The 27,891-nt window shown below is 52.4% G+C and overlaps 1 protein-coding gene and 1 long non-coding RNA gene across 9 annotated transcripts in view; one reads left to right on the forward strand and one right to left on the reverse strand.

Moving 5' to 3' along the window:
- FADD (Fas associated via death domain) overlaps positions 1–20,630 on the reverse strand; it is a 37,027-nt gene extending 16,397 nt beyond the window's left edge. For 3 of the 8 annotated variants that reach the window (XR_016393734.1, XR_016393736.1, XR_016393733.1), the window contains exons 1-3: positions 12,252–14,535; positions 6,679–6,783; positions 180–264 (exon numbers count right to left, since the gene is read on the reverse strand). Coding sequence is in view for 1 of the 8 variants with exons in the window: in XM_022591143.3 (XP_022446851.1) it covers positions 18,226–18,575; positions 20,210–20,495 (636 nt within the window). In the remaining 7 variants the exon portion in view is untranslated. Of the gene's footprint in view, positions 1–179; positions 265–6,678; positions 6,809–12,251; positions 14,537–16,071; positions 18,576–20,209 lie in introns of those variants that run through there. The other 5 variants (XR_016393731.1, XR_016393737.1, XR_016393738.1 and 2 more) reach the window with 5 other exon arrangements.
- A 63-nt stretch (positions 20,631–20,693) lies between these two features.
- Positions 20,694–26,969, forward strand: LOC111184078 (uncharacterized). The gene is made up of 3 exons (XR_002647179.2): positions 20,694–23,340; positions 23,714–23,802; positions 24,155–26,969. It is a non-coding gene; the product is annotated as an uncharacterized LOC111184078 (long non-coding RNA).
- The last annotated feature ends 922 nt before the right edge of the window (positions 26,970–27,891 follow it).

Raw genomic sequence — 27,891 nt, forward strand, 5'->3', positions numbered from 1 at the left:
CACCATGACCCTGAATGTCACCCCTGCATTTCCACCTGCCTACCAGACGCTCCTCTCTCGACATCTGTTCCTATTCCGGAACTCCTCGTCTGGGGAACCGCATCTGTGCTGCCCAAGCCAGAGCCCCAGCCGTCCCCCGGACTCGTCCCTGCCCTCTACCCCGACATACAATGACTCACCAAGACCTGCACGTTCCACCTCCTGAATCTTCCTTAAAAGCCAAAGAGATGCAACCAAATGCAATCCTGGAAACTTGACGGGTCCCTGGATTTCAAAACAAACAAAACCCAACTCGGAAAGACATTCCTGGAATACCTGGGGAAATCTGAACTCGGACTGGACACCAGATGCCATCCTGTTGAACTTCCAGTGTGATACTGGTCTTGTAGTTAAGGAGGAAAATTACCTTACGCGGGGAGATGCAGTCATGACTGCAATTTCAAGTGGTTCAGAAAAAGGAAATCTACCTGTCTCGCTATCTATCTACTGAGCGAAGGCAAAAGAGGAACACGGTAATAACTGTTGAATCAAAGTGGAGACCGTGGTCGCCAACTGTTCTTCCAACTTTCCTGCAGGATGAAGAGCTTCATGATAAAGAGTTGGGGGCAATCTTCTGATCTCACCCTGTTCTCTCGACCCCGCTGCCCGTGCCCTGCTTCAGCCCCCATCACCTTCTCCTGCCCCAGGCATCTCTGCTTCAGCTTTCCAGCGGGCTCCCTTGCACCACTTCTGCTCAGCCCTGCCTCCCATCCCTCCAGTCCACTGTCCACAGTGCCGCCAGACTCAGGGCTCCAGACCCAGACCCTTATCATGCCCTTCCTTGCTTGACACCCTCCAAGCCTGCTCTTGGGACAAAGTTCAAATTCCTCATGTGACTACGAGGTCCTTTGTCACCTCTCCAGGCCTGCGCTTCTCTCAACTTCAAGCTCAACGCTCCATCGTGTTCTCCGCACTGACCTTACCTCCCACCCTTCGCAGGGACCACGCCTCCCGTCTTTGCCTGCCTGTGCCACCTTCAGGTCTCGACTTAGATGCTGCTTTTCTGCAAGTCATGTGCCATCTCTGTGTGCTCCATGGCGCGCACTTACTCTGTACGTAATCTAGCAAAGCTCGAATGCCGTATAGTAAATATTTTCTGGTGGTGTCTCTCCCCCGCCTGACAGTTGTCCCCATGAGGGGAAGGACTGGGGCTGTTTTGTCATTATCTCCTGCCCTCCTGGCACAGGCCCTGGCACATTGTAGGTATGCAATAAATAATTGATGAGTGGATAGCTGTATTAGGGCTGGATGGGTGGATGGATGGAATAGGACAAGCAAAGGTGTCATGAGACCCTGGAGGAGGTGGGGATCAGGTTTAACTGAAGAAGTCTTATTAGAGGAGCTGAGAGGGCAGCATTTTGATGAAGCTCTGATTTGGTGAGCACTTCTTTGCTGGACACTAGACTGGGTACTTTACATGTAAAATCTCCCTTCATCCTCGTGGCAGCCTTTGGAGTGAGATATCCTTCCCTTTTCTAAGTCTTATTTCATTAGGAATTATTATTTTAATAAAACTTTTATTGGGAGTCACATAGACACACTATATAAAATAGATAAACAATAATATATAAAATAGATATACTGTACAGCACAGGGAACTCTACTCAATATTTTGTAATAACCTATATGGGAAAAGAACCTGAAAAAGAATATACATATATTCATATACACACACACACACACACACGTATATGTATATATAACGGAATCACTCGCGGTACACCTGAAGCTAACACACATTGTAAATCAACTATACTTCAACTAAGAAAAACTATAAAAAATTATCAAAAAATCTTTAAAAAATTAAAAAAAATTAATTAACGAACACTTGCATATAACACAGCATTGAAAAGGTACAAAAGGATAGACAGTGAAAAAGAAGATTTCCAAGCTGCTGAATTCTCAGACTGCTGCGGACACAGTAGAATTTCAATCAATATGCATTGAATTGAACGACGTTTTACACATGAAGAAACTGAAGCTCAGAGAGGTACGGGAATTTGCCCGATGTCTCACAGCTTGATACGAAGGCAAAGTCAGGGTTATAATCAGGTTCCTCTACCTCCAAACCTGCCCTCTCAGCCTAGGAGGAGAAATGGCGTGAGGAGGGCGGACATGGGGGGAATCACAGACAATGGCTCGGAGGCAGGAAAGCTGGGGCATATTTTGGGGACGGGAGGAATTTGGCCAGAGAAGAGGGCTTGTGTCAGGAAACGGGATGAAGCTGGAGTTGGCACAAGGCCTTGAATGCCAGGCTCAGGAGCAGGCACAGCGCTGGGAGCAGTGGCAGAACCAGGCGGAGGACAAGGGCAAAGGTGGTGTTTTTGGAGTAGGGGCGGCAGGAGGCCGGGGCGAGGCAGGAAAGCTGATTTTCCGGAGCGAAGTGAAAACAGCTGCAGAGAAACCAGCCAGACAGAGAAACTCGCCTCGGCTGGGATGCCTGCGCCTGGTCCTACCTGCTCATCCTCCCTGCGAGGTCATTAATCACCTCCTGGCCCAGGGAAGGCCACGGCAGTGCCTGGCAGAGACCGGGTGGCACCAGGGCGGCTGCTCCCTCTGAGCGCTGACTCACAGGGTCAGGGTGCACAGCCTGGTTCTGGAGGCTCACAGGGACCCCGCGGCCACTGTGGGAGAGGTGAGGGGCGTCTGAGCCCCTCTGTCCTTCCTCACGGAGGTGGGAGGGTGTACTGACTTAGAATTAGGAGTCGTAGCTCCTGGTTCTGGCTTTGCCACCAAACAGCTTTGTGACGTGACCCAGAACAAAGTTCCTTGCCTCTCTGAGCCTCGGTCTTCCCTTCTGTGAAATGGGATGATGTCTCTCTCAGGGATGCTGACAGCAGCAAGGACACACTGCACGTGGCACCTGGGAGGCATGCAGTGAGCGTTAGCCCCAGTCTCTCCTCTTCCCTGGGCCTCAATCTCCACCTCTTTGAAATGAGGGTGACGGCTGAGGATGGTGGTATAGCTGTGGGGCGCTGCCGGCTGAGCCTACGCAGAGGTGGAGTGTGCACCGGTTCCGCCCTCGGCAGCCTTTTGCCTGTGTGATTTGCTTACGGGGATGAAATCTGCAAGGAGGAAACTTCATAGGGGTGTCAGGGGCTCGAGACTTGCGGAGGGGATGAGGAACAAAGAGCCCTGGCCTCCCCAGGGGCCAGCGTCATCTGGGACAGCAGTGTTCAGGGTGGTTGTGGGGGGACCGTCCCTAGGGAGTGTCCGGGAAATGCAGGGGGGCAGGTTGCTTGTTATGGTGGTTGTGGGTTCTACTGGACATTTAGTGGGGACAGGGGCAAGGTGCTAGATTGTTCTAGACACTGCATTTCCGGAGAGTGAAAAGGGCTTTATGGGTTGCTTGTTATAAAAAGCCGGCACTGGAATCCTGACACAGGCTACCATATGGATGAACCAGGAGGACATGGTACTGAGAAAAACAAGCCAGACATAAAAGGACAAATCCTGCAGGATTCCACTCATATGAGGTTCCTGGAGTCATCAGATCCACAGAGACAGACAGGAGGGTGGCGGGGCCCGGGGCTGGGGGAGGGGAGGGGGAGCGAGTGTTTCATGGGGACAGAGCTTCAGTCTGGGAAGATGGAAAGTTCTGGAGACGGATGGTGGAGATGGTTCGCAGCAATGTGAATCTACTTAATGCCACTGAACTGTGCGTGTAACATGGCTGAGATGGGAAATTCTATGTTACGTGTATTTTATCACAATTAAAAACGTGTGGGCATGAGGTGCGAAACCGCTGATTCCGATGCTAAAGGTCGAGCCGGCAGGGGACCATGGGAGGATTTTACAGTTCGGGGTGACAGGACTGTAGTTAGTGTCCGGTGGAGTCAAGGCCCACCCTGTCCCGATGGCCGGGGGTGTGGTGGGGTGGGTGGGAGAGAGAGAGGGGCCCAGGGGTCTTGCCCACCTCTCCCTCCACCACCCACTCAAGGAGAGAGGGTTTCTCCTGATCCTTTCTCCCTGATGTGACACAGAGCAAATGCAGCTGGGACCTGCGTAGATTAGAAAGTGGGGGGAGAAGTCATACCTGCGAAATACCTGGTCTTAAATGAGCTTTTAATTTTTAAAAATTAAATTACATTATTTTAAGCATTTATTTTATTGTGGTAGAGTTGATTTACAGTGTTGTGTTAGTTTCAGCTGTACAGCAAAGTGATTCAGTTACACATATACATGTACATTCTTTTTCATATCCTTCTCCATTATGGTTCATCACACGATATGGAATACAGTTCCCCATGCTATACAGTAGGACCTTGGTTTTCATCCGTTTTATGTAGAACAGTTTGCATCTGCTAGTCCCAAACTCTCAATCCTTCCTTCCCCCACCCCTCCTCCCCCTTGGCAACCACAAGGCTGTTCTCTATGTCTGTAAGTCTGTTTCTGTTTTGTAGATAAAGTTCATTTGTGTCATATTATAGATTCCACGTATAAGTGATATCATATGGTATTTTGTCTCAGTCTGACTTACTGCACTTACTATGATAATCTCTAGGTCCACCCATGTTGCTGCAAATGACATTATTTCATTCTTTTTTATGGATGAGTAATAGTCCATTGTCTATATGTACCACATCTTCTTTATCCATTCCTCTGTCGATGGACATTTACGTTGCTTCCGTGTCTTGGCTATCGTGAATAGTTACATGCACTTTAAAAAAAATTTTTTAGGCCACACTGTGTGGCATGTGGGATCTTAGTTCCCCAACCAGGGATCAAACCCATGCCCCCTGCATTGGGAGCACAGAATCTTAACCACTGGACCTCCAGGGAAGTCCTACGTGCACCTTTTTTTTTTTTTTTTTTTGCAGTACGTGGGCCTCTCACTGTTGCGGCTTCTCCCGTTGCAGAGCACAGGCTCTGGACGCGCAGGCTCAGCGGCCATGGCTCACGGGCCCAGCCACTCCACGGCATGTGGGATCTTCCCGGACTGGGGCACGAACCCGTGTTCCCTGCATCGGCAGGCAGACTCTCAACCACTGTGCCACCAGGGAAGCCCCTACATGCACTTTTTAAAGAGTAAAATCTTTTCTTTTTTCTGCCATGGTTGGTAAGTCAGAGAGAGGAGCTGAATGGGCCGCCTGAACAAGGGGGGTGTGGGCAGAACTAGGGGGGGTGCTAGGGTGGGTGTAGCTAGGAGTGGTGGTGGTGTGTATGTGTGTGACCTGCAGCTGCTGTAACAAATGACCCCACAAACTGAGTGTCTTAAAGCAACAGAAACATATTCTCACACAATCTGGAGGTGAGAAGTCCTAAAATTAAAGTGCTGGCAGGGCTGGTTCCTTCTGAAGGTTCTGGGGGAGAATCTGTCCCACGCCCCTCTCTAGCTTCTAGAGGTTGTGGAAAATCCCTGGCATTCCTGGGCTTGTAGCTGCATCCCTCCAACCTCTGCCTCTGTCCTCACACAGTGTTCTCCCCATGTGTCTCTCTGTCCAAATTTCCTCTTCTTAGAAGGATACAAGTCATTGGACTTGGGGTCCACCCTACTGCAATATGACCTTGTCTTAACCTATTTACATCTGCAAAGACCGTATTTCCAAAAAAGGTCCCATTTGGAGGTCGCAGGTGGACATGAATTTTTTCGGAACACTATTCAACCCAGTAGAGGGTGGATCATGGAAGATACCCCAGGCCAGGGTCCACTGCCTCTGTGGCCTTTCATGCTCTCTGTGATCAGGGGTCAGGCTGTCACTGAGCAGGAGGGCCCTATGGGGTCTCCCCGAACAAACAGCACCCCCGTCCTCCACCTGCCTCTCGTCTGTAGAAAACCTTTAGCCTCTGAGGCCTTTTCTGAGTTCCAAGGAATAAATTTAATTTAATCAGGGAAATGAGAATATGCAGAAACAAAGGAAAATAGTCAAGCAAGACAAAATAATAATAGTTTAGCCATTAGACAGAGTCAAGGACCTTTAGTTCCTCCTCAAGGGCCAGAGATCATATTCTGAGCCACATCCTTTGAGCTGTTTTGCAGAGACTGAAACCCCAGCAGGTGGAAGAAGTTACCTGCACGCTGACCACCGGCGTGGAGACCCTGACTGGCTGGAACCAGAAGGCTGATGACACTGACTCTCGGTTAGCTCACCACCAGCCAATCAGAAGAGCGTGCACGAGCTGATACACACCCCACAACCCCTTCCCAGCACGTAGCCCCTTCCTCTTTTCCCTATAAAATCTCTGAGCAAAACCTGGGGAGGGAGGAGCTGGTTCTTGGGGACATGAGTCCACCTTCTCCCCAGCTTCCCCAGTAAAGCTGTCTTTCCTTCTACCCAGCACTTGTCTCTCAGTGTTGGATTCTTGAGCAATGAGCAGCCGAACCTGAGTCTGGCAACAAAGAGGGCTGCCAAGATGGATCCGGGAAGGCTGTCCGAAAAGGACATACTCTGGCCCCTACCGTTGACAGTTTCCCTTCAGCAGAAATTCTTAATTCAGTGCTGCTGTGTCAGAGGGGAGATGAAATCAAGCCACAAGGCTCTCCAGGACGTGGAAGGGACTGTTTATGAAGAGGTTGTCACACCGATGGTGGAGGCTGAGCCCTCCAGGTGGGGCATTGTGGCCACCACGTGCTCACCCGGTGTAACGGAAATGCCCCTTGTGAATGCCCAGCTCCCACGTGGTGTCGCTGAAGCTCACCTGGCCTGGGCTAAGTGCCCTGGAACTCCTTCCGCCGGGCGTAGGGCCACTCCAAGTGAACTAACAGATCCTTACTTCTTCCAGCTGTCTCATGGGAGCTGATTCCTGTGGATCATGAACAGGATGTAAGCTGACCAAGGAAGGGTAGGAGGGGAGCCAATCAATCATGGTTGTAATCACCACAGAGGTCACTTATTAGGCACCTATGCTGTTTCAGGTGTTTTCCACCTAGAAACCCTCCTGGGCCCCCTCTGAGGCCAGCAGGAGTGTTATCTGTGGCAACTGTATTTTCCAAAAGAGGGTTTCAACAACATCTCCTGTCCCACAGGCTCTTCTAGAACCTTCCCACTGTCCCACCAAGGAGTGGTGTCTAATTCCCCTGCCCTTGAACCTGCATGGGCTGCGGATTCACACTGGCTATGAGCCCCGAGCCACTGGTAGGTGATTCAGCCACCCTCAGGCCGCCATATTGGGAGGAAGCCCAAGCTGGAGGCCTGGAACCAGAACCAGTCCACTGAGCCCTCCTGAGTGTCTGACCCACAGGAACCCTGGCAGACAGGACATAACTAGTAGTCTAAGCTGCTAAGGGTTGGGGTCGTTTGTTATACAGGAATAGATCACGGCATCAAAGCCCGTTTCTCAGTGAGGAAGACGAGGCTCAGAGAGCTCGGGTAAGCTTGCCCAGGGCCACACAGCAAATGCACAGGAGAGTTTGAATTCAAACCCAGTTTGATGACTTCAAGGCCTGAGCTCTACACAGCTAACATTTTCTCCACCTGCACATATGCACACGTGTGTCAGTGAGGTCACCTGTACCAGGAAGAAAGCCACTCAAAGCCTTTTGCTGCGGCTGCAGAAGGAACGGTGCTGGGCTGGGGGTGGAGACCTGGGCTGGAAGGAGCACCTAGAGGTCGGGGCCCTGGGCCACCTTGCCCTAAGCCTCGCTGTCTTTGCCCATCTGGTATCTCACACGCTCATTCCTCTGTTGATACCGTTTCCTGAAACACCTGCTGTGTGTAGGCTCCCGCTAGGCTAGGTGCTCAGAAGTCAAATGTCAGTTGAGTTCCCTATTGTCACGGGCCCCCGTCTAGTGAGGAAGACAGGCCCCTAACGGTCCACCACCATCCAACCCCCATCACAGCGGGACATGCTCAACGCAGAGGGTGTCATGCTGCCGGCAGGGCTGAAGCTGTGTCTTCCGAGCCTCTAGAAGGTTACCCTGCCTCCCCAGGAGAGCAGAATCCTCACCTGCCTGGCTCGCCGCTGTAGCCCCCTCGCTTGACATGTAACAACAGCAGCTAATTTGTGGGGGGTGGGCAGGCTTCGTGAGTTCTGGGCTCTTTTCCAAGCACATGATATGTACCGATGGATGTAACCCTTTATGCCCATTTTACAGATGAGCAGGACTGAGGTGGGGAGAAGCTACATCACTTGCCCAGGTCACCCACCCAGCAGGGAGCAAGGCGTGGTTGTCTGGCTCTGGACCGGTGGCTCAGAACCACAAACGGTGGGTGCTTGAGAAACATCTACTACAGGGGAACGTTTGGGCGGAGGCTGGAAGCTGGGCTGCTGCTTACGGCGGAGCCCTGGGGGACGGCATGGAAGGGTGGTTCCAGGCTAGGAGCAGGGGTGTCAATAGGCAGCCGTGCAGGCTTCTTCCTATTGTGCTGTGCTTTCAGCCTGTGGGGTGTGATCGGCTGGGTGATTTTAGGGAGCAGTGAGGTAAGGGACCTGGCAGTAAATAGCACCGAGTCACATGGTGAGAAAGACATTCCATTTTCAATTATCCATCAGTCCTGAACAAAGAGATTCGGTCTCAGCCTAATGACGACTAATGTCTTTTTTTTTTTTTTTTTAAACAGAAAGAGCAGCTCTTGGGTTCAGAGCCACAGTTTTAGAATATTATTTTTCACTGCATTCATTGTCACCTTCTGCTTTCTCCAAGTGACATGGTGTTCCAATCAGTATTGGGTTTATGGCAAACGTCTGAAATCCCCAAATCACAGTGGCCTCCGTAAGAGAAGTTTATTTCTCTCATACAAATGTAGTCCTGAGGTAAACCTTCCAAGGTCAGTAGGGAGGTTCCATGACCATCAGGAAACCGGCCTCCTTCTATCTTGTTGCTATACTCCCTCATGGTCTAATGTAGCTGCCCAGGCTCCAGCTATCATGTTTGCATTCCAGCTAGAAGGATGGAAGAAGGGGATGCTGAAGTGCACATCCTCCTCCTTTTAAAAATACTTCGAGGAAGTTCCAACCACCGCTTCTGCTCATGTGCAGAACTTCGGTTGAATGGCCATACCTTGCTACAAGTGGGGTTGGGAAATATAGCCTGGATCTGGGCAGCTAAGAGTCAGGGCTCTAATGTAAAGTGAGAAGGTGTGAACAGACAGTGGGGACACCAGCCACGTCTGCCACAGGTCGCTTTCCTTTTGTGATGAAGACATCCCATTCCCTTTTCATTTAAAATTCAGTGAGGAAGGAAAAGGTAAGTAAATAAAAGAACAGGTGGCACATGGCTAAGGCAAAAATTTCCAAGCTGGCCCTGGGATCACTGAGATTTGGGAAACACACGGTGAAGACAGAAACACGAAGTGAGTGTGTGAGCTGAGAGTCAGGCTGGCTCTCAGGCCCGGGTGTGGACAGGGGCCTGCGGCTGGAGAGATCCCAGGGGAGTCGGGGAGGAAGCAAGTGCTTGTTCCAGAAGAGAGGCTGAGAGGGTCTGAGCCAGGCTGCGGAGCTGGAGGCCAGAAGTGTGGGGTGAGGGCAGCCACCTGCCTGCTGAGAAGCGCCAGGAAGGCTTGCAGGCTCCCGCCGGCCTGCCTGTTTGCTTTGGAGGTAGGCGCTGAGGTCAGGGGCCCATGATGGGGTTTCAGAAGAAAGAGAAAGGTCTGGAGCCAAGGTGGTGAGGTTAAAGGGGGACAGGTCAGAGGTCAGTAGCTCAGAGGCTGCTGGGAGGAACCCACGAGGTCAGCTAGGCTAAGCCCACAGGGGGTCCTGAATAAGTGAACGAACAATGCACTGACGCGGGCGGGACTCATGACCTTGTCTGCATCTTCTCACTGCGTCCTCACAGCACGATGAACCCTCCCTGATCTGCTCCCCGCCCCAGGCTTCCTGCACCTTGGTCGGCCGTGCTCCCTGCTGTGCCCTGATGCCAGGAGCAGGGCCTGGCACAGCAAGGCCACCGCTGGGATGTGCTGGTGAACGGTGAGTGGGTGACCGACCTCTCCTGCGTCTGTGCCCAGACTCCCTCCAGCAAGCGTTGCATGGATCGAGGCAGCTCCGGTGGCGGTGGCTAGGGCTTGATCTCCCCAAATAAACGGGGTGGGGACGGAAGTGTGGCTTTCGTGCTCCACCCTGATTCCCCAGGCGGGAAGCCAGCAGACGGGCCCATTTCCAGGACCGCAGTGCTTTCAGCAGAGTATTTTTGGAGCACATGAGCCTTATTTTAGCTTTTGGGGTTGCTCCCACCCTGGTGCTGCCTGTGGTGAGACGGGACAGCCTTCCCCGGGGGTCCAGGCTTCGCCCCCACCCCCACCCCAAGCTGGGCCACTTTTGGGGCCTGTCTGGGGACTAGAGAGTTCTGCAGGGCAGGCTGGCTCTCTTGGTCTGGCAGAGTGACTGGAGACCTCACTCCTCCCCTTCCTGCTGTGAGACCCCGTGCTAATCACTGAATTCCTCTGCATCCCCATTTCCTTACCTGTCAAAAGGGGAAAACACCTCCCTTAATACAATTCAAGGTTTCCGTGAGACTAAAACAAGAGGCAAAGCCCCAAAGCCCTTTAAAAAACCCCAAAGCTGCTATACAGCTTTAACCAGCGCCACCTTCTTCCTCAGGGATGATATGTGTGTGCTACCACATTTTTTTCCGTGTAACTCTCCTGAACCTGCCTGGAACCAGCCCCACTAATCTACTTGCTGCCTCCTGAACAAACCCTCCAATTTCATGCCTCTTGGCCTTTGCACTTGCTGTTTCCTGTGCCTAAACTGCTCACCATCTGGCAAACTCCCATTTATCCTATGAAACCCAGCTCAGAAGGCCCCTTCTCTGAAACACAGTTAGATGTCCTAGATATTGCATGGGCCTTGGAGTCAGGAGGTCTGGGTTCTAGTCCTATCTCTGCCTGTGACTTGACAAATCACTGCAACTCTCAGGACTTCAGTTTCTCCACTTATAATTGTTTCTGTTTGTCTCCACGTCAGCACCATGTTTTATTTGTCCCAAGTCCTTTTCTTCGTCCCCAACGCCTAAGGCAGTTACTATCCCAGGATAATAACAAATCAGCACCACGTTCACTGGGCTCTGCATTGGCATCGTCCCCTGGAAGCCCCAGGAGAAGGCAGAGTACCCCCAAATTGACTCACGGGAAATGCAGGTTGTGAGTTCTACACCGGTGAGCAGTTAAGTGCCTGGAGGCAAACCTGCGATCCCTTCCTCAGCGGGGCCTCGTCCCCCACGTGGGTCCTGACGCTGGATGCTCAGTCATGAGGACCCAGAGCCCAGCTACGGGGACCCAGTGGGTGTCACAGGAAGCCCAGTGTCGCCCTCCTGAGGAGGCTGTGAGCACCGGGCCTCTCCCACTGGATTGGAGGTCTGTGAAGGTAGCTCCTGGACGCAGCTCCCATCCTGGCGATGTCTACCCCGTAGGCAGTAGGTGCTCACCGAACACTAGCTGACAGGTGACTGAGTGGGTGACTTTGGGCAGGCTCTTCACCCTAAACTTCATTTTCTTCAGGTACAACCGTTTCACGAGGGGTCGTGTCTTTAAACTGGTTTATAATATTTTCTGACAGGTAGACATTTTTAGTTTTTATGTAGTTGAATGGATCAGTCTTTTATTTTATGGCCCTCTCCTTCCTCTCCAAGATGAGAAATTCTCCCAGGGTTGCTTCATATTGAAAAAAAATCCAAATCTTGTGTGCATCTGGGATTTATTTTGGTAGAAGGAGGGAGGTAAGGATGCAACGATCTTTCCCAGTTGTCCTAACCCCAATTATTGAATTTTTTTCCTCACTGATTTGAAACACCATCTTTGTGTTCCAAATTCCCTTTTGACCACTATGATGCCTTTCAGTGCATCAAATATCAGAAAATCCAACCAAAGTGTCTTAAAGAATTGTAAAAAGAAGTGTTAGCAAGTGATGGAGCCCAGAGGCAGAGTGAGTCAATTCAGCAACTCAGTGACACATCTCTTGGCTCTGCTGTCTGCTACACAAATGTCATCACGGTTCTGACACAGCACCCGGAACAGAGGCTGCAGGCGTCCTTGTACCCACCCTGTGCTTTAGAAGCAAGTCATAGAATGCCCCCAGCATCCCATTCCTTCGCGGTAGGTCCTATAATAATCCATTCCGTAGGTGGGTTCATTTGCCCAGCGCCACGCAGCCGCTAAATACAGCCAGGGTTTGAACCCGGGCAGTTGGCTGCAGGGGATGCCGTGCCTCTCACGGCACTGCTCACTGTGTCCCTATTACATCTACCTTATTAATTCTGTTCTCCTTTGCCTCTACAGGGTCCCCCACTGTGTGAGGAAGAAGAGTTGGTCTCTTAGGCTTGTCCGTCTACTTACGTTCACTTGAACTTCCACGGTCCTTGGTTTATGGTCTGGGCTGCAGACGACATCAGCGGGACCAGATGACAGAGGACTCCCCTTTCTCACAGTAGGATCGGCGGCTGGGCCTGGGTCAGGTGCTCCTCGGTGACAGGCACTGGGGCAGGTTCCCCAGGTATGATCCGATGCCTCCAAAGACCTTAGGGAATGAACGTATGATCGAAGAGTTTCATACCCAGTCAAGTTGGCGTAAAGGCGAGTCATTTTAAACACGTGCCGTCACTCCGGAATAATTACAGTAATGACATCGTGGTCTTTACCATGTGAAAGCAACTCCCAGCCACTCACCATCACTCATCTTCTTGGAGCCTGCAGCAACTGGGAGAGGGCTGGTCCTGCCAGGTGAGAAAGGGAGGTGGGGCCCCACTGTGCGGTCACCAGCTAGAGGGAGGCGAAGGGCCCCTCCCCACCGCCCCACCTGAGCCTCTGGCCCTTGGCTGAGAACCTACTGAATGAAGGTGTGGATGCGTGGGTGGGTGCGTGAACGGACCACACGTTTCAGAGCTCCCAGAGCCAAGAGGTGTGTGTTCTTGTGCACGTGGCATCAACCCTGCCCGGGGAGGGGACTCTTGGGGTGGCCGGTGGCGATTCAGGGGGTGGGGGAGCCACCCTAGGGTCCGTGGTGGACCTCTTGCTGGGACTAGGCGGCGTGAAGGGCAAATCCTGGGTCTCGGTCACGGCCGGGCACGATGGGCGGAGAGGCAGCCTGGTCTCTGCCCTGGGGCCCCTGGACCTGGTCTTTTGTCATCGCAGTTCACTCACCTACTCAGCGGGCACAGTGAGCCTCTGCCCTTAGAGCCGCTGGGCAGCTCTGGAAGCCACGGTGATGAGGAAGCCGCGCCTGGTGGGGCACGACCAGGGCCGGTGGGGGGGTCCTCTTCGGGTGGCGGGGGTCAGGCGAGGCCTCATCACACTGGGTGTCTGAGCCGGTCCTCGGCCCCCCAGGAGGTGGGCATTTGGGGAGCAAGTTGCATAGGGCCCGGCGCCCCTCCTGTTCCTCATGATGCTGAGCCCCAGGACTTGCCCAGAGCGGTCTGGGTACCCTGCACATGGGTGTCTCCAGCTGGAAACCCCGCTGGAAGGAGTAACAGGGACTCAGACTCCCAGGGATGGACAAGGTTTTATCTGTAATAATGTCACTTCAACACACACATAGGCCGGAGACACGCTTATGCTCCTATAGCCCTCGTAACTTATAAAACGCCAATAAAATTCAAATTAGACAGAGGGAAGCCCACGAAACGAATACAGTTTAGATTAATAATATAATTAAATGGTTAATTTAATGTGAAGGATGATTCTAAAACTTGTGGTAAAATAATACACAACATAAAATTCACCCTCTTCACTCACAATGTTGTCAACCACCATCCCAACCATCTCGAGAACTTTGTCATCTCCCCAGACAGAAGGTCTGTCCCGTGAAACAACACGCGCTGAAACAAAATCGTTGCTTGTGTCGAGACTGTCACCAAGCAGGTGTGGGGAAGGGAAGCTTAGCCCTGCCTGGTGCCTGGGTGACCAAACGGCCCACATTCTTCGGTTTCCAGCTTTTACGACACCGCTCACGCACTGACTCGGCCTCTGTTGCCTGGTGACAATTAATGTGGTTGGTACCCACGTGGGACTCTTGCCACAGTGTATGAACTTAGTCACTGACTTAAGAAACTGAGTGCTTCTTTGACGAAAACGGGTTTCAATTGCACATTTATTTGTAAAAGAGAAGTTTTGCCTGTTCCGGCTGATGTAGGGTGCCTGGACATTTTCGATTAAGCACATGCTACCCTGCGTCACGCTTGCCTGTCTGGTTCCAAATCTCGATGCACACAGGAATCCTGTGGTTAGAAAGCAGTCAGCAAGATGACTCAGAATACATGTCATGGGAAGAAAAACACAAAACTGAAAAATGTGTGCAGAGAGCTTGCGGTTTCTAGGAATACAGTCAGGAGTCTGCAGCATGACTATTTCTGGCGTCTGATGGGGCGGGGCAGAAGAGGCAGAGGCGGGGCTGTCCTGAGAAGGGTGGAGCCCCGCTGGGGGTCGGGAACGAGAGAGGCTTGCGAGGTAGCGTCCAGAGGAGCCGGTGCTGTGGCGCACGGGAGCGCGAGCCCCAGGGAGGGGCCCGCGGACATGACGCCCACGTCCGAATCCCAGAAATCTGTGATCCGCTCCCTTGCATGGCAAGCGTTGCCCCCAGCTATCTGACAGAGAGAGGTGAAAGGGGGGGGAGAGAGAGAGAGACAGAGAGAGAGAGACAGAGAGAGAGAGAGAGAGAGACAGAGAGAGAGAGAGAGAGAGAGAGAGAGAGAGAGAGAGAGGGAGGGAGGGAGGGAGGGAGAGAGGGAGGGAGGGAGGGAGGGAGGGAGGAGGGAGGAGGGAGGGAGGAGGGAGGGAGGGAGGAGGGAGGGAGGGAGGGAGGAGGGAGGGAGGGGGGAGGGAGGGAGGGAGGGAAGGGGCTGGTGCCGGGACAGGTTAAGGAGGCGGAGGGGAGCGGCCAGAACAGGTGCCCTAGAGGCCGCACAAGCCAGGAGAGCGCACCGTGGGACCGGCAGCCTCCACTCTGCAGTGCACTTTGGGGGTGGCCGTGGGGTCGCCTGGGAGGAAGAGGAGCGGACGGGAGGCAGGCCAGCCGGCGGGGAGAGCAGGGGGGAGGAGGGGCTGCCAGCCCCCGCCCCAACGGAAGAGTCTGGAGGGGGCGGGGGCCCAGGAGCAGGGCTGGCCTGGCGAGGTGGCAGGGGAAGGCTGTGAAGCCGGGAAACCTGTGGGCCGGGAGAGGGAGCGACCCTTGTCAAGGAAACACTCGTTCAAATCCTCCTTCGTCGTCCGGGAAATCTCCCGCGAAGCACGTACACTTGGACCCTTCTTTCCCTTCTTCTCAGGGGAAAAAGGATTGAGAGCAGAACGTGGCTCTTAACTTTCGCTTCCAAGTAAACCACATGACTTGTGTGCAGCTTTATCAGAAAAAATTAATTTTATGTGACTGAAAAAAAAAAAGGGATGGTTTTTTTTTGGAAAGTTGCTGTGAGAATTCCTTGTCCAAAAACTGCAGCAGCTCCCTGCCTACGTGGGGTGTAGCTGACCTGTCCCCGGGGTCACAGTTCTGGTTAGATGTCAACCACGTCTGTCCCAGGAGGGGTTATGAGAAGACCCGGAATGGGAATTCCCTGGCGGTCCAGTGCTTAGGACTCTGCGCTTCCACTGCAGGGGGCACGGGTTCAATCCCTGATCAGGGAGGTCGGGCTAGATGTTCTGAGACCACACAGAGCAGAACAGCCTTTGGCAGACCTCTGCGGCTCTGGGTGACATGTGTTTGTTTTTAAAGTAAAAATAGTGCCACCTTTTCAGGGAGGTGGAGCCCCAAGGGACAGAGCCCCCGGTTCACACTCAGGTCAGGCTCGAGAGCCCACGTGGCACCCTGCTCTCCAGGACACCCCCCATGACAGTCCACGTTACACCTGGGACTGGTATTTGGCGAACTGAAACTGTTACAGAAACGGGGAAAATATGGATAGCATACAGAAAAACTATCAATCAGAGAACTGTTCTCCAAAATTTGCTGTATACCTTTCCACTTTTAGGGCCCATATAGGCATTTGTGCTTTTTCTATACACCTTTTTTTTTTTTTATTTTTGATGTGGACCATTTTTAAAGTCTTTATTGAACTTGTTACAATATTGCTTGTTTTGGATTTTTGGCTGCGAGGCACGTGGGGTCTTAGCTCTCCTACGCACCCCCTGCATCGGAAGGTGAAGTCTTAACCACTGGACCACCAGGGAAGTCGCTCTATACACTTTTATTGTGCCTTTTCCTTTTGTGTCACAAAAGTGGGGAAATCCTGTGCTTTCCGAGGGCAGGCTGCCTGCTTGCTCGGTCTCACCTCAATGCCTGGCAGCGCAGCTACAGTGGAAGCCCCCTGACCACCGAGGACTGAACAAACGGAGGATTCTAGCTGGCCTTGAGCTCCCACCTTCTGGGGCCAGTTTCTTGTGCAAGTTCACCCACCACCAGGCTCTGCAGCTTTGCCCCAGCGGCCCAGAGCCACCACGGCTGGCCCATCTCCAGGGCCTGGGAGGCGGACAGCAGTGCTGGAAGGAGGCGCTTTCTCATCCATCACCTCTTCTGTCCTGGAACTCAGATCTGTGCCTTGGGTGGTGAGATCAGGTCACATGACCGGACTGAGGCTGCTCCAACATCCTCACCACGTGGACCAGAGCAGCTCCCTGAGGGAAGCCTTGGGATGTCAGTGCCCAGGGGGACCGGTGCCTCACCGCAAGTGGCACGGAGTCGGCCCAGTGCCGGCTTCCAGGCGCTGGAAGCCCCTGAGTGCTTGTAAGCATGTGCTATCAAAGCCTCCGTGGGAGCACCTGGCGTGACAGAGGGTAGGCGTTCCTTCCAGGTGTGGGAACCGTGTTGGCGGGTGCAGGCCAGAGGCCAGGGTGCCCAGCACCCTCACATTTCAGTAGCATATGCCATAAACCATAAGAAGATTAGCACCACCTCTGAAATCTGCCTCTGTTCAAGAAACGTGGACACATTTCCCAGATCACCTATGTCCCAAGGCGACCCATTAGCCAAGCCACTCTCATTTACTGATGGTGATGGTGTGCGCGCTACCCACACAACTAGCCCTGACCCGAGGTCCTGAACAGGCAGGTGCTCCTGGCAGGCGGGGGAATATTCAGTGCATAAACCGGGCCAGGCCACGCCACTCTGGGGCTGAACTGGTTCAACTCCCAAACTTGTGATGAATTGGTTAACACCCGTGTTCCCGGCCAGGCTTTCAGGGTCAACAGAGTAGGGCCACTTCTGTCTTGTCTGCTGCATGACCTCAGCTCCTAGCAGTGCCTGGCACTAAGTATGTGCTGAAGGCTGGGTCCACAGCCTGGTGGGGAGTGTTGCTAGGGTCTCAGCAACCCAAGGTCAAGGCGGCATGGCATGACATCACAAGTAGCTTTCCCAAGGTCACAGCAGGAAGGCGCAAGGCAGGAACGCTGGGCTCTCTGCCACTTTATACAACACACAGTAGTGTTTATATGTCAATCCCAATCTCCTAATTCATCCCACCCCCGTAAACACTCCCCTTGTTAGTGGTCCCCGGAGCTGTTATGAAATGCAGCTACCCTACTCCCAGGCTGGGCCTGTAATAACCTTCAGGGGACGCTGAAATCGACTACAATGGGAATTCTGAGAGCATGTAAAATGAAATCATCATCAATGGGAAGAAAAAAATCTTTGTAATGTGGAGGTTTCCTCTGTAAAGGCCCTTGCTTCAATAGGGTTACCTGAGAAGCAGGAAGAAAGATTACTTCTTAAAGTCACAGGCTCCAGCTCCCTTGCCAACTCTGTTATCAGGAAGATAGTGGTTTTGACACAAAATCGCACCACAATGTGGAATCACAGGAATCGTAATATTTCTCTGCCCAGCCCTGTGTCCACATCTTCTAAGCACCTCACAGGCATCGCCTCACCCCCATGCCACCTGCCCTGGGAGATGGGTCTACACCGCCAGCCTCCAAGCCTCTGGCCACCGTGGCAACCACTGACAGAAGGAGCCAGTGGTTCCAAGCGCAGGCTCCAGAGCTGGACAGCGTTGGCTACCAGCCCAACTCCCCCATCACTACTGACTTGCCTCCAGTTCCACTCTGCGCTTCCTCACTTGGACAACGACCAGGTTTCTAACCCTAACTAGTATCTAGGTCCCTCCTACGTGTCAGATGTGGCCCGCAATGTCCTCCGGTAGGAACTCGTTTAACGGGGATGAAAGCATCTCCCTCTGAGGCTGATCATAGTGCCCAGAGCCCGCGTGGGCCCTCACCCGGCTCCCTGCCAGGTCTTCACGCGCTGGCACGGATGGGATGTGGTTAACTGCGGTGGAGGGAACCGAAGTTCAGAGTGGGTAGATGCCTTTGGTCCTGGAGAAGAGCAGCTGGGTCATCGGGAGGCCCCTGAGGCAGGCGAGTCTGAGTCCCAGGACTCAGAGAGTGACACAGGGTCCCCACTCTCGTTCTGGAGGGCCCGGGCCCGCTGACCCTCCTCGATGAGGTCTGCCACCAGGTTCAGCCGGCAGGCCCTGAGCGCCCTCACCAGGTGGGACACGGCCGCATCATCCCTCCTGCTGTTCTTCCAGACTCTCAGCGACTCCCTCACCTGTTCTGCCAGGTTCCGGGGATACTTCTCCTCAATGGCTTCAATCTTGGCGTCAGACACTCTGAGGTGACGAGCCAGTTTCCTCCAGTCCTTCCCCACGTTATCACAGATGATGTCAAACGCTGCCCGCAGGTCTGGGGAGGGAAAGAACACAATGACTGAGCAGAGATTGCGGGAGCTCTTTAGGAGACAGGTTACCCCACACTCCCTGATGGGCTCCTCAGTGCTGACCCAAGGGCTGGGTACCAAGAGGTCCTCCTGCAGAGGCCAATCCTGCCCCAGCTAACCACACCCTGAAACACTACCCAAGAGGCGTGGCCTGCTCTGAAGACTTAACAGTTGGGGTGTGTTGTTACGGAGATACCTACTCAGGACAGGGAGATGGAGTTGCTCCCCCATCTCACCCTACAGTGGGTTGAATGGTGGCCCCTAAAACGTTTTGTATGTTCACGTCAAACCCCTGGAACCGTGAATGTCAACTTATTTGGAAAAGGGCCTTGGTAGATGAGATTCAGTTGACGATCTTGAGACGAGGGGATCATCCTGGATTATCCAGGTGAGCCCTAAATCCAGTGACAAGACCACGTGCCACGGAGGCAGAGACTGGAGCGATGCGGGCACAAGCCAAGAACGCCTGGAGTCCCCAGAAACCAGAGGAGGCATGAAGGCTCCTCCCCGAGAGCTTTCAGAGGGAGCATGGCCTAGTGACACCCTGACTTGACTACTGGACGGAGAACCGTAAGAGCATCAAATTCTGTTGCTTTAGGCCACCGAGATACGGTAATTTGTACGCCAGCCCTGAACACCCCGATTCTTATTCTGGAAGATGTCCTGACTGACACCAGTCCTCAGTCTCTGGCTACTATGTCCTCATCTGCTGAAAAGTCACTACTGAGATCAGCATGACAGACTACAAAAGGCTGTTTCTGGACGGGAGCAGGGAGAAGAGGAAGGACAAAATGCTTCTTGGAAGGTTCCTGCAAAGTTGCATCTTCAAATGCAAATCCCTGATATGCTGTCAGCCTGTGTGCCAACTCCTCCAGTTCTGTGAGGTGGGCACCTGCGTTACTGATCACTTGTACAGAAGAGGAAATGGAGACACGGAAGGTAAGTGTAAGTTATTTCTTGAGATCACACAGCTAGACAACAGCAGAGCCAGGACCACACCTTGATGGCCCATTGTGCAAAAACTGTCCCTTATCAACCAACCCGTACCTCCTGTGACGCTTCTGGCGTACTTCCACTCCACCCGGGAGGTTAGCAATGTCCTTTCCTTTCGAGTAATCTCTAACTCACCCGGAGGGAGGGGGGAGGTGGAGAAAATACTGAGGCTGGGGGATGGGTGTCCATGCTCTGCAACTTAGGCTGTTAACTTCTGTGCACTATGGTTCTCCCATTTGCAAAGTGGATATATTACCCGTCTCCCAGGGCTCTTTAGAGAAAACCCACGCAAACCGAACCCGGAAAAGGTGAGGCGCCCGGGAGATCGAAACTACTGCTGGTCCAGCTGACCCTGCCTCCCCCGGCGCCCCCCCCAGTCCTCAGGCCCCCGCCCCCGCCTGGCTCCTCCGGCGCGGCGCGGCCCCGCCCGCCCCCCGACCTCAGACCCCCGCCCCCACCTCGCTCCTCCGGCGCGGCCCCGCCCCCACCTGGCTCCTCGGGCGCGGCCCCGCACGCCCCCCCAATCCTCAGGCCCGCGCCCCCGCCTGGCTCCTCCGGCGCGGCCCCGCCTGACCCCCAGACCTCAGGCCCCCGCCCCCGCCCCCACCTCGCTCCTCCGGCGCGGCCCCGCCCGCCGCGCCCGCCTCGAAGTCGTCCAGGCGCCGCAGGAGGTCCTGGCGCCGCAGGGAGACGAGCAGCTCGCGGAGCAGCACGGTGTTCTCGGGGCTCATCTCGTTCTGCTCCAGCAGCACGGAGAAGAGGTCCAGGCCACTCTGCACGCGCTCCAGCTTTCTCTTGCCCACGCGGCTTTGACACAGGAACTTGAGCTCAGTCAGCTCGCTGCTCGACAGGCCGGTCGACACCGAGTGCAGCAGCACCAGGAACGGGTCCATGGCGGCGGGCGCGGCGGGGCCCGGCCCTCCTCTGGCTTCCCCCGGACCGGCCCGCCGCCCGCCCTCTGGCCCGCGCCTCCTCTGGCGCCCTGCGCCCCTCGGCCTAGCGGCGGAAGTTCCCAGTACCAGCGTCTGATGCCCCCCTTACCGGAAATCTCCCTTGGGGCCGCTTTCTCTCGCGAGAACTCCCGGGACTCGCGCATGCTCCCCGAGTCCAACAGTAGCCATTTCCGCCCGGGGGTGGGGGCGTGGCTTGCGGCCGCCGCCAGGAGGCGCACCAGACATGCTGACGGCGGTGGGACCCCGACCTCTGCGCCTGCGCCCTGACGTCCTTCTCCCTCTGGGTCGGGGCGTGCGGCCTTGGGTGTCCCGACGCTCCGGGCGCGGGCTGTGTTTTCTGTGGAAAGTTGCACTGCGGATGCCGATAATAAATGCATTTATTTATTAACATTTGTGAAAATGCATGTCCTTTAGTGTCCCCTGGAAATCAGTGTGCAGAAAAGACTATTCAGAGTTTTATTTAGTTTTAAAAGTTTAATAACTACTTGATTTTTTAAAGTTATCCTCATTATTTTTCTGAATGCTTGTTAGCGTTTACTGACGACTACTGTGTACCACGCAGTAGGTTCTGGTGACAAATTGGGAACAAAGTGCCGAAGGCCCCGCCTGCCCGGAGCTTACAGCATCAGGACACAAGATTACCTAACACTGATAAGAAAGTGCAGGAAAGCCAGAAGTTAATGCGAGTCGCGGCCAAGAGGATAGGGGGATGGGGAGTGTGGAGGTGCGGCGGCGCACGTTGAGAGGGCGGGGTCCCAAGGTGCTGGGGCACGTGCCGGGTGTGAGGGGCCAGGTGTGTAGGCTTGAGGGGAAGAGGGCGGAGCCACAGCAAGAGCAGAAGCAAAGAGGAGGGCGAGGTTGCAGGAGCAGAGCCGGGGAGGAAGGGGGTGGTCAGCGAGTGGAGGGGGTGAATTAGGAGGAGCCAGCTAAGAACGCGGCTTTACTGTCCCTGAGACCCTGCAGAGGGTGAGTGGAAGAGTGAAGCCATCTGAGTTACCTAGAGGAAAAAAAAAAGTATATATATATATAAAATTGAGATGTAATTCACATTCTCTACAGCTCACCCTTTTAAAGTGTACAACTCAGTGTTTTTAGTATATTCATAAGGTTGTGCAGTCCCCACCATTTGCTAGTTTTAGTTTCGTCTCGCCCATGTAGAAACCTGGTACTCATTATTAATCACTTACTTTCCTTCGCTCTTTCTCCAGCCCCTGGCAACCACTAATTTACTTCTGTCTCTCTGGATTTGACAGTTCTGGACATTTCATGTAAGTGGAACCATACACTTTTGTGTGGCCTTTTGTGCCTGGCTTCTTTAACTGAGCGTAACATCTTCAAGGTTCGTCCTTGTAGCCTGTGACAGTGCTTCTTTCCTTTTTATGGGTCAGTAGTATTTCATTGTACGGATGGACCACATTTGTGTATGCAGTCATCAGTGGATGGATCTTTCAGTTTTCTCTGCTTTTTGGCCATTATGAATATAATAAATCCCCTACGTAGGAACCTTCAAGTTGCGAACTTTCAAAGATGTGAATGTGGAACTTCCTAATGAAGGCCTGATGGAATTGGAGGCCCAGAGAAAGGACAAAGAGAGACAAGAGGAAGAACAAGTAACTGAACAACCAAAGAGATTCATGATGCAGGAAATGGCAAGGGGATTTTCTTTTTTTTTTTTTTTGCGGTACGCGGGCCTCTCACTGTTGTGGCCTCTCCCGTTGCGGAGCCCAGGCTCCGGACGCGCAGACTCAGCGGCCATGGCTCACGGACCCAGCCGCTCCGTGGCACGTGGGACCCTCCCGGACCGGGGCGCGAACCCGTGTCCCCTGCATCGGCAGGCGGACTCTCAACCACTGCGCCACCAGGGAAGCCCTCTGAGTTACATTTTTATAGAATCACTGGGTAGAACCCAGGAGACTCCACAGTAATCCAGATGAGAGGCGCAGCCTTCTTTTGATCTGGGGCTGTGTGTAAACGAGAGGCACCGAGGATGCTTGTAAGGTCTGAAAGTTGGAGTGTCCATTGGCTGACCTGGGGAGGGTGTGGGTGGGGTTGAGGCAGGAGATAGACGGGCCCCAGTTTAGACATTTACAACTAACCTCCTGTTTATGCTTTAAAAATAAAGATAATAACAGGAACAGGATAAGCAGCTGGACTTTGTCTCCTGTGGACGCTTCAAGGGAACGGGAACGGCAGAAACAGAGAGGGGCTGAGCCCTGCTGGCATAAAAGACAAAGAGACCACATAGTTCTCATTCTTGGGGCCAAGGAGACCCCCTCCCAGACTATGCATGTGCAGAAAGGTTAAAGGGAGGGGGCGCTAGACCATAATATGTTCTGTTAACCTCTCAGAGACCCTTGCGCTGGAATCCATCTTGGCTAAAAGATACATGTGCACACAGGGGAGGGCCCTGAGTCAGACCAGATATGGACTCAGAGCCAGACAAAGCAAGCTGATTGGCCAGAGGAAACCTAGAAGAACTTCCCCCATATGGTTTAAACCACCCCCAAAAGCACACGCCTCTCTCTCTCTCTCTCAGCCTGCCTGTGCTTTCTATTCTTCTCTCCTAATAAACACTTTACTTGCCTCAATACTTTTCATCTCTTTGCTGATTCTTTCTTCAAAGCAGATGACAGCCAGGGCCCTGCTCCTAGCCAATAGTCCCTGGTGGTCTAGTGGTTAGAATTCGGTGCTTTCACTGCTGTGGTCCGGGTTCAATTCCCAGGGAACTGAGATCCCACTTCAAGCTGCCGCTCACTGTGGTCGCTCACAGCCACCTGAGATCAGGGTGAGTCTGGGGGAGGAGCTAGTAGAGATGTTGACTGGATAGTGGGATGTGTGGACCAGGGCTCGGAACAGAGATCTGGGCAGGAAATGTGAAGTTGGGAGTATCCAGCAGATAGATGGTGTTTGTGGTGGTTAATCTTATGTGTCAGCTTGACTAGGCTAAGGGGTGGCTGGATAGCTGGTAAAACATTATTTCTGGGTGTGTCTGTGGGGTGTTTCTGGCAGAGATTAGCGTTTGAATTGACTAACAGAAGCAGATGGCCTTCCCCAATTTGGGTGGCATCATCTAAACAGAACGAAAAGGCAGAGGAAGGGAGAATTCGCTCTCTCTGCTTGAACACCGTCCCCCCCCTCCACTCCCCCCCGGTTTTCAGGCCTTTAGACTCAGACTGAATCACACACCAGCTTTCCTGGTTCCCAGCTTGCAGATGGCAGACTATGGGACTTCTTGGCTTCCGTCACTGTAAGTGAGCCAATCTTACAATAAACCTTCTCATTTATCTCTATATATCCTATTGGTTCTGTATCTCTTGAGAATCTTGACTAATACAGTATTTAGATCACCCACAGAATGAGGTCACCAATGGAGGGAGAGGAGAATGAAAAGAGAACCAAGGTCCGAGGCCAGAGGGTGGCTACTGTAAGGGGGACATGGAGGGGCCAGGGAGGAGGCTGGCATGGGAGGGTTAAACCACACCCCCATCTGCTGGATCCCCAACCCTGCTGCCACATTTCTTGGTCCCCTGAACGTGGCATCTCCTGACTTTACTACACATTCTGCTTCCTGCTCTGTTTTTTGCCCGTCTCCCCTGCAGAACACTGCAGAAGCGCCTAGAACACTGGCTGGCACTTCATAGGAGCTCACAAAATATTTCTGACTGAATGAATCTTGAACAAGGCTTGGTGAATCTGAATCTTCATTAACACAATTATCCCTGCGTCTGACCCACTACCTCGCAGTTTGTAGCTTATCTTTTCATCCTCTTTACATGATCTTTCACAGAGCAAAAAATTTAACTCTTGATGAGGTCCAGTTCATCAAATTTTCCTTTTATGGGGGGCTTCCCTGGTGGCACAGTGGTTGAGAGTCCGCCTGCCAATGCAGGGGACACGGGTTCATGCCCTGGTCCGGGAAGATCCCACATGTCGTGGAGCGGCTGGGCCCGTGAGCCATGGCCGCTGGGCCTGCACGTCTGGAGCCTGTGTTCCGCAACGGGAGAGGACACAACAGTGAGAGGCCCACGCACCGCAAAAAAAAAAAAAAAAGAAAAAAAAAAATTTATAAATTTTCCTTTTATGGATTTGATGGTTATAAGGCTATTCAAATTGTCTATTTCATCTTAATTGTGTTTTGGTAGTTTGTGCAGTTTTGAGGAATTTGTCCATTTTTCTAAGCCTTAGACTTTATGAGCATGGTGATTTGTAGTATTCCCTTATTTTATGTCTCAGTCCATTTTGTGCTGCTCTAGAAAAGTACCATAGACTGGGTGGCTTATACACAACAGAAATTTATTTCTCATGGTTCTGGAGCCTGGATGTCTGTGATCAGGGTGCTAGCAGGGTCACATTCTGGTGAGGGCCTGTTCCAGAGTGCAGACTCTGAGTTCTCATGGTAGCCTCACATGGAGAAGAACAGAGAGGGAAGCAAATTCTCTCCAGACTCTTTTAAGGGCACTAATTCCATCATGGGGGCCCCACTTTTGAACACTATCACAAGGGGGGAGGGTAGAGTTTCAACATATGAATTTTGGGGGAACACATTCAGTCTGTAACATTATCCTTTTAATGGCTATGAGACCTATAATGAACCCTCAGTTTCATTCCTGAAATTGGTGATTTGTGTCTTCTCTAAGTTTCTCTGTCTTGCTAGAGGTTTATTGATTTTATTTATTTGTAATGAACCAGCTTTTTGTTTCAATGATTTTTCTCTATCCCCCCCTCCACTTTTTCTTTCATTTTTTTTTTTTTTTTTTTGCTTGTCTTGGCTATTTTATTTCCCTCTCCTTGCTTTGGATTTATTTTGCTCTTTTTTTGTTCTAGTTTGTTGAGGTAGGCACATAGGCTATTTATTTCTAAGGTAAGCATTTAATTTTATGGATTTTCCTTTCAACATTACTTTAGCTTTGTCCCACAAATTTTGATATGCTGTGTTTTCATTTTCATTCATTTCTATGTATTGTTATTTCCTCTGGGACTTTCTCTTTGACCCATGGATTATTTGGAAGTATGCTGTGTAATGTACGTGTGTTTAGAGATTTTCCTGTTGTCTTTCTGTCATTGATTCCTAGTTTGATTCCCTTATGGCAGAGAACACACTCTGGATCGTTTCAATTCTTTTAAACTTGTTGAGCTTGTTTTAGGGCCCAGTATGTGGTCTGTCTTGGTAAGTGTTCCCTGGGTTCTTGAGAAAATAAAAGGGTGCTCTGTTGTCATTGGGTGGCATGTCTATAGATGTCAAATAAGTCCTGGAACACCCCCCCCCCTCCAGCCCGCCCCAGGCTCCTTCTCATGCCTTCAAGTATTCTGATAGAAGTTCTGCCCACCTAAAGGATTTCTCTTCACCACTGTCCCTCAGGGATGCCTCAGAGAGGGGCTGTGGTGCTGCAACCGTCCACTTTCAGGGGGTGCCTGTGTATCATGTAGAACCCCCCATAAGCCAGGCCTGAGAGTTCTCTTCCTCTGTCAACTGATCACAGGGAACTCCCCGTGAAGCCACAGGTGAACATGAGTGTACAACTGTCTGTTTGAGTCCCTGCTTTAAATTCTTTTGTTTATATATCCAGAAGTGGAATTGCTGGATCTTACGGTCATTCTGTTTCATTTTTTTGAAAAACCATCCAAGTGTTTCCCGTAGCAGCTGCACCATTTTACATTCCTAACAGCAATGCACAAGGGTTCCAGTTTCTCCCCAGCCTCACCAACTCTTATTATTTTGTGTTTGTTGGATAACAGGCTTCCTAATGTGTGTGCAGTGGTGTCTCGTGGGTTTGATTTGCGTTTCCCTGATGACCATCTTGAGTATCTTTTCATGTGCCTATTGCCCATTTGTATGTCTCCTCTGGAGAAATGCCTATTCAAGGCCTCTGCACACTTTTAACTGGGCTGCTTGTCTTTTTCTTGCTCAGTTGAAGGGGATCCTTATATATTCCGAATATAAACCCCTAATCAGAAACATGGTTTGCAAATATTTTCTCCCATTTTGTGAATTGCTGTTTCACTGTTGATTGGTTATCCTTTGATGAAAAAATTCTTAAATTTTGATGAAGTCCAGTTTATGTGTTTTCCTTTCACTTGACATTGTCTCTTTAAAAAAAGAAATGAGAAGCCCGCGCACCACAACGAAGAGTAGCCCCGGCTCGCTGCACCTAGAGAAAGCCCACGCACAGCGATGAAGACCCAGTGCAGCCAAAAATAAATAAAATTTTCAAAAAAAAAGAAAGAAAATGCATCTTTTGCCTGTTTTATGGATGAACATTGGTCTTTATTCATGAGGACGGTGAACAGAGTTACTTTCCTTTCTTTTTCTCCTGTGTCCTCTCGGTGTGCTCCGGGATCTTTCTTTTTGTTTGTTTTGGTCTTTCTCATTCCTTTTGAAGTCTCTCCTTAGATATTTGGGGATTCTGGGCTTTGCTTGGGGGTAGTTAGTTTTTTCCCAAAAAACCCTCCTTCCTGGGGGCAGGGGTACATGGTGGACAGGACAATGGCCCCCAAGGTGTCCAATCCCAATTCCCAGACCTTGTGAACGAGTTAGTTTACATGGCAGGAGTGACTTTGCAGGTGTGATGAAGATGAAGGACTTTGAGATGGGGCGATCATCCTGGGTTATCCCAGGGACCCAACCCATCACGGTCCTCATGAGCGGAGAGCTGGAGAGACAGCCGCGGGAGAAGGACTGGCCTGGAGATGGCGGGAGGGGCCCAGCCCTGCCCACGCCTTCCTCTTAGCCCAGTGAGACTTGTGTCAGACATCTGGCCCACGGGACTGTAAGGTAGTACGTTGGTGTTTTAAGCCACTGGGTTCGTGGTCATCTGCCCCGGCCACAAACAGAAAACCTACAGAGGCCGCACATGCTGGGTCTCTTTCTTCCCTAAGGGCAGTTCCCACAGATAGCCAGCAGGAGGCGGCAGCCACCCACAAGCGAAACCAGACAAACACTCCTGCTGAGGTCAGGATAGCGATCAGGACGGTGACAGCGGGGTGAGGAGGGCTGACCGGAGGGGAGCGCCAAGGGAGGCTTCTTGGGCGCTGTAACATTCTGAGTCCGGACTGCAGAGCTGTGTGCTTTCTGGGGAAATTGATTGTATACGCAAGACCTGTATAGTTTTCTGTACGTTATACTTCAATAAAAAATGTTGGGGGGGGAGGGGGCTTCCCTGGTGGCGCAGTGGTTGAGAGTCCGCCTGCCGATGCAGGGGACACGGGTTCGTGCCCCGGTCCGGGACGATCCCACATGCCGCGGAGCGGCTGGGCCCGTGAGCCACGGCCGCTGAGCCTGCGCGTCCGGAGCCTGTGCTCCACAACGGGAGAGGCCACAACAGTCAGAGGCCCGCGT

Source organism: Delphinapterus leucas, chromosome 7 (assembly GCF_059928025.1).
Source record: "Delphinapterus leucas isolate spDelLeu-1000000601 "Yukka" chromosome 7, BTC_Dleu_Yukka2, whole genome shotgun sequence".
In the NCBI taxonomy this organism is placed as follows: Eukaryota; Metazoa; Chordata; class Mammalia; order Artiodactyla; family Monodontidae; genus Delphinapterus; species Delphinapterus leucas.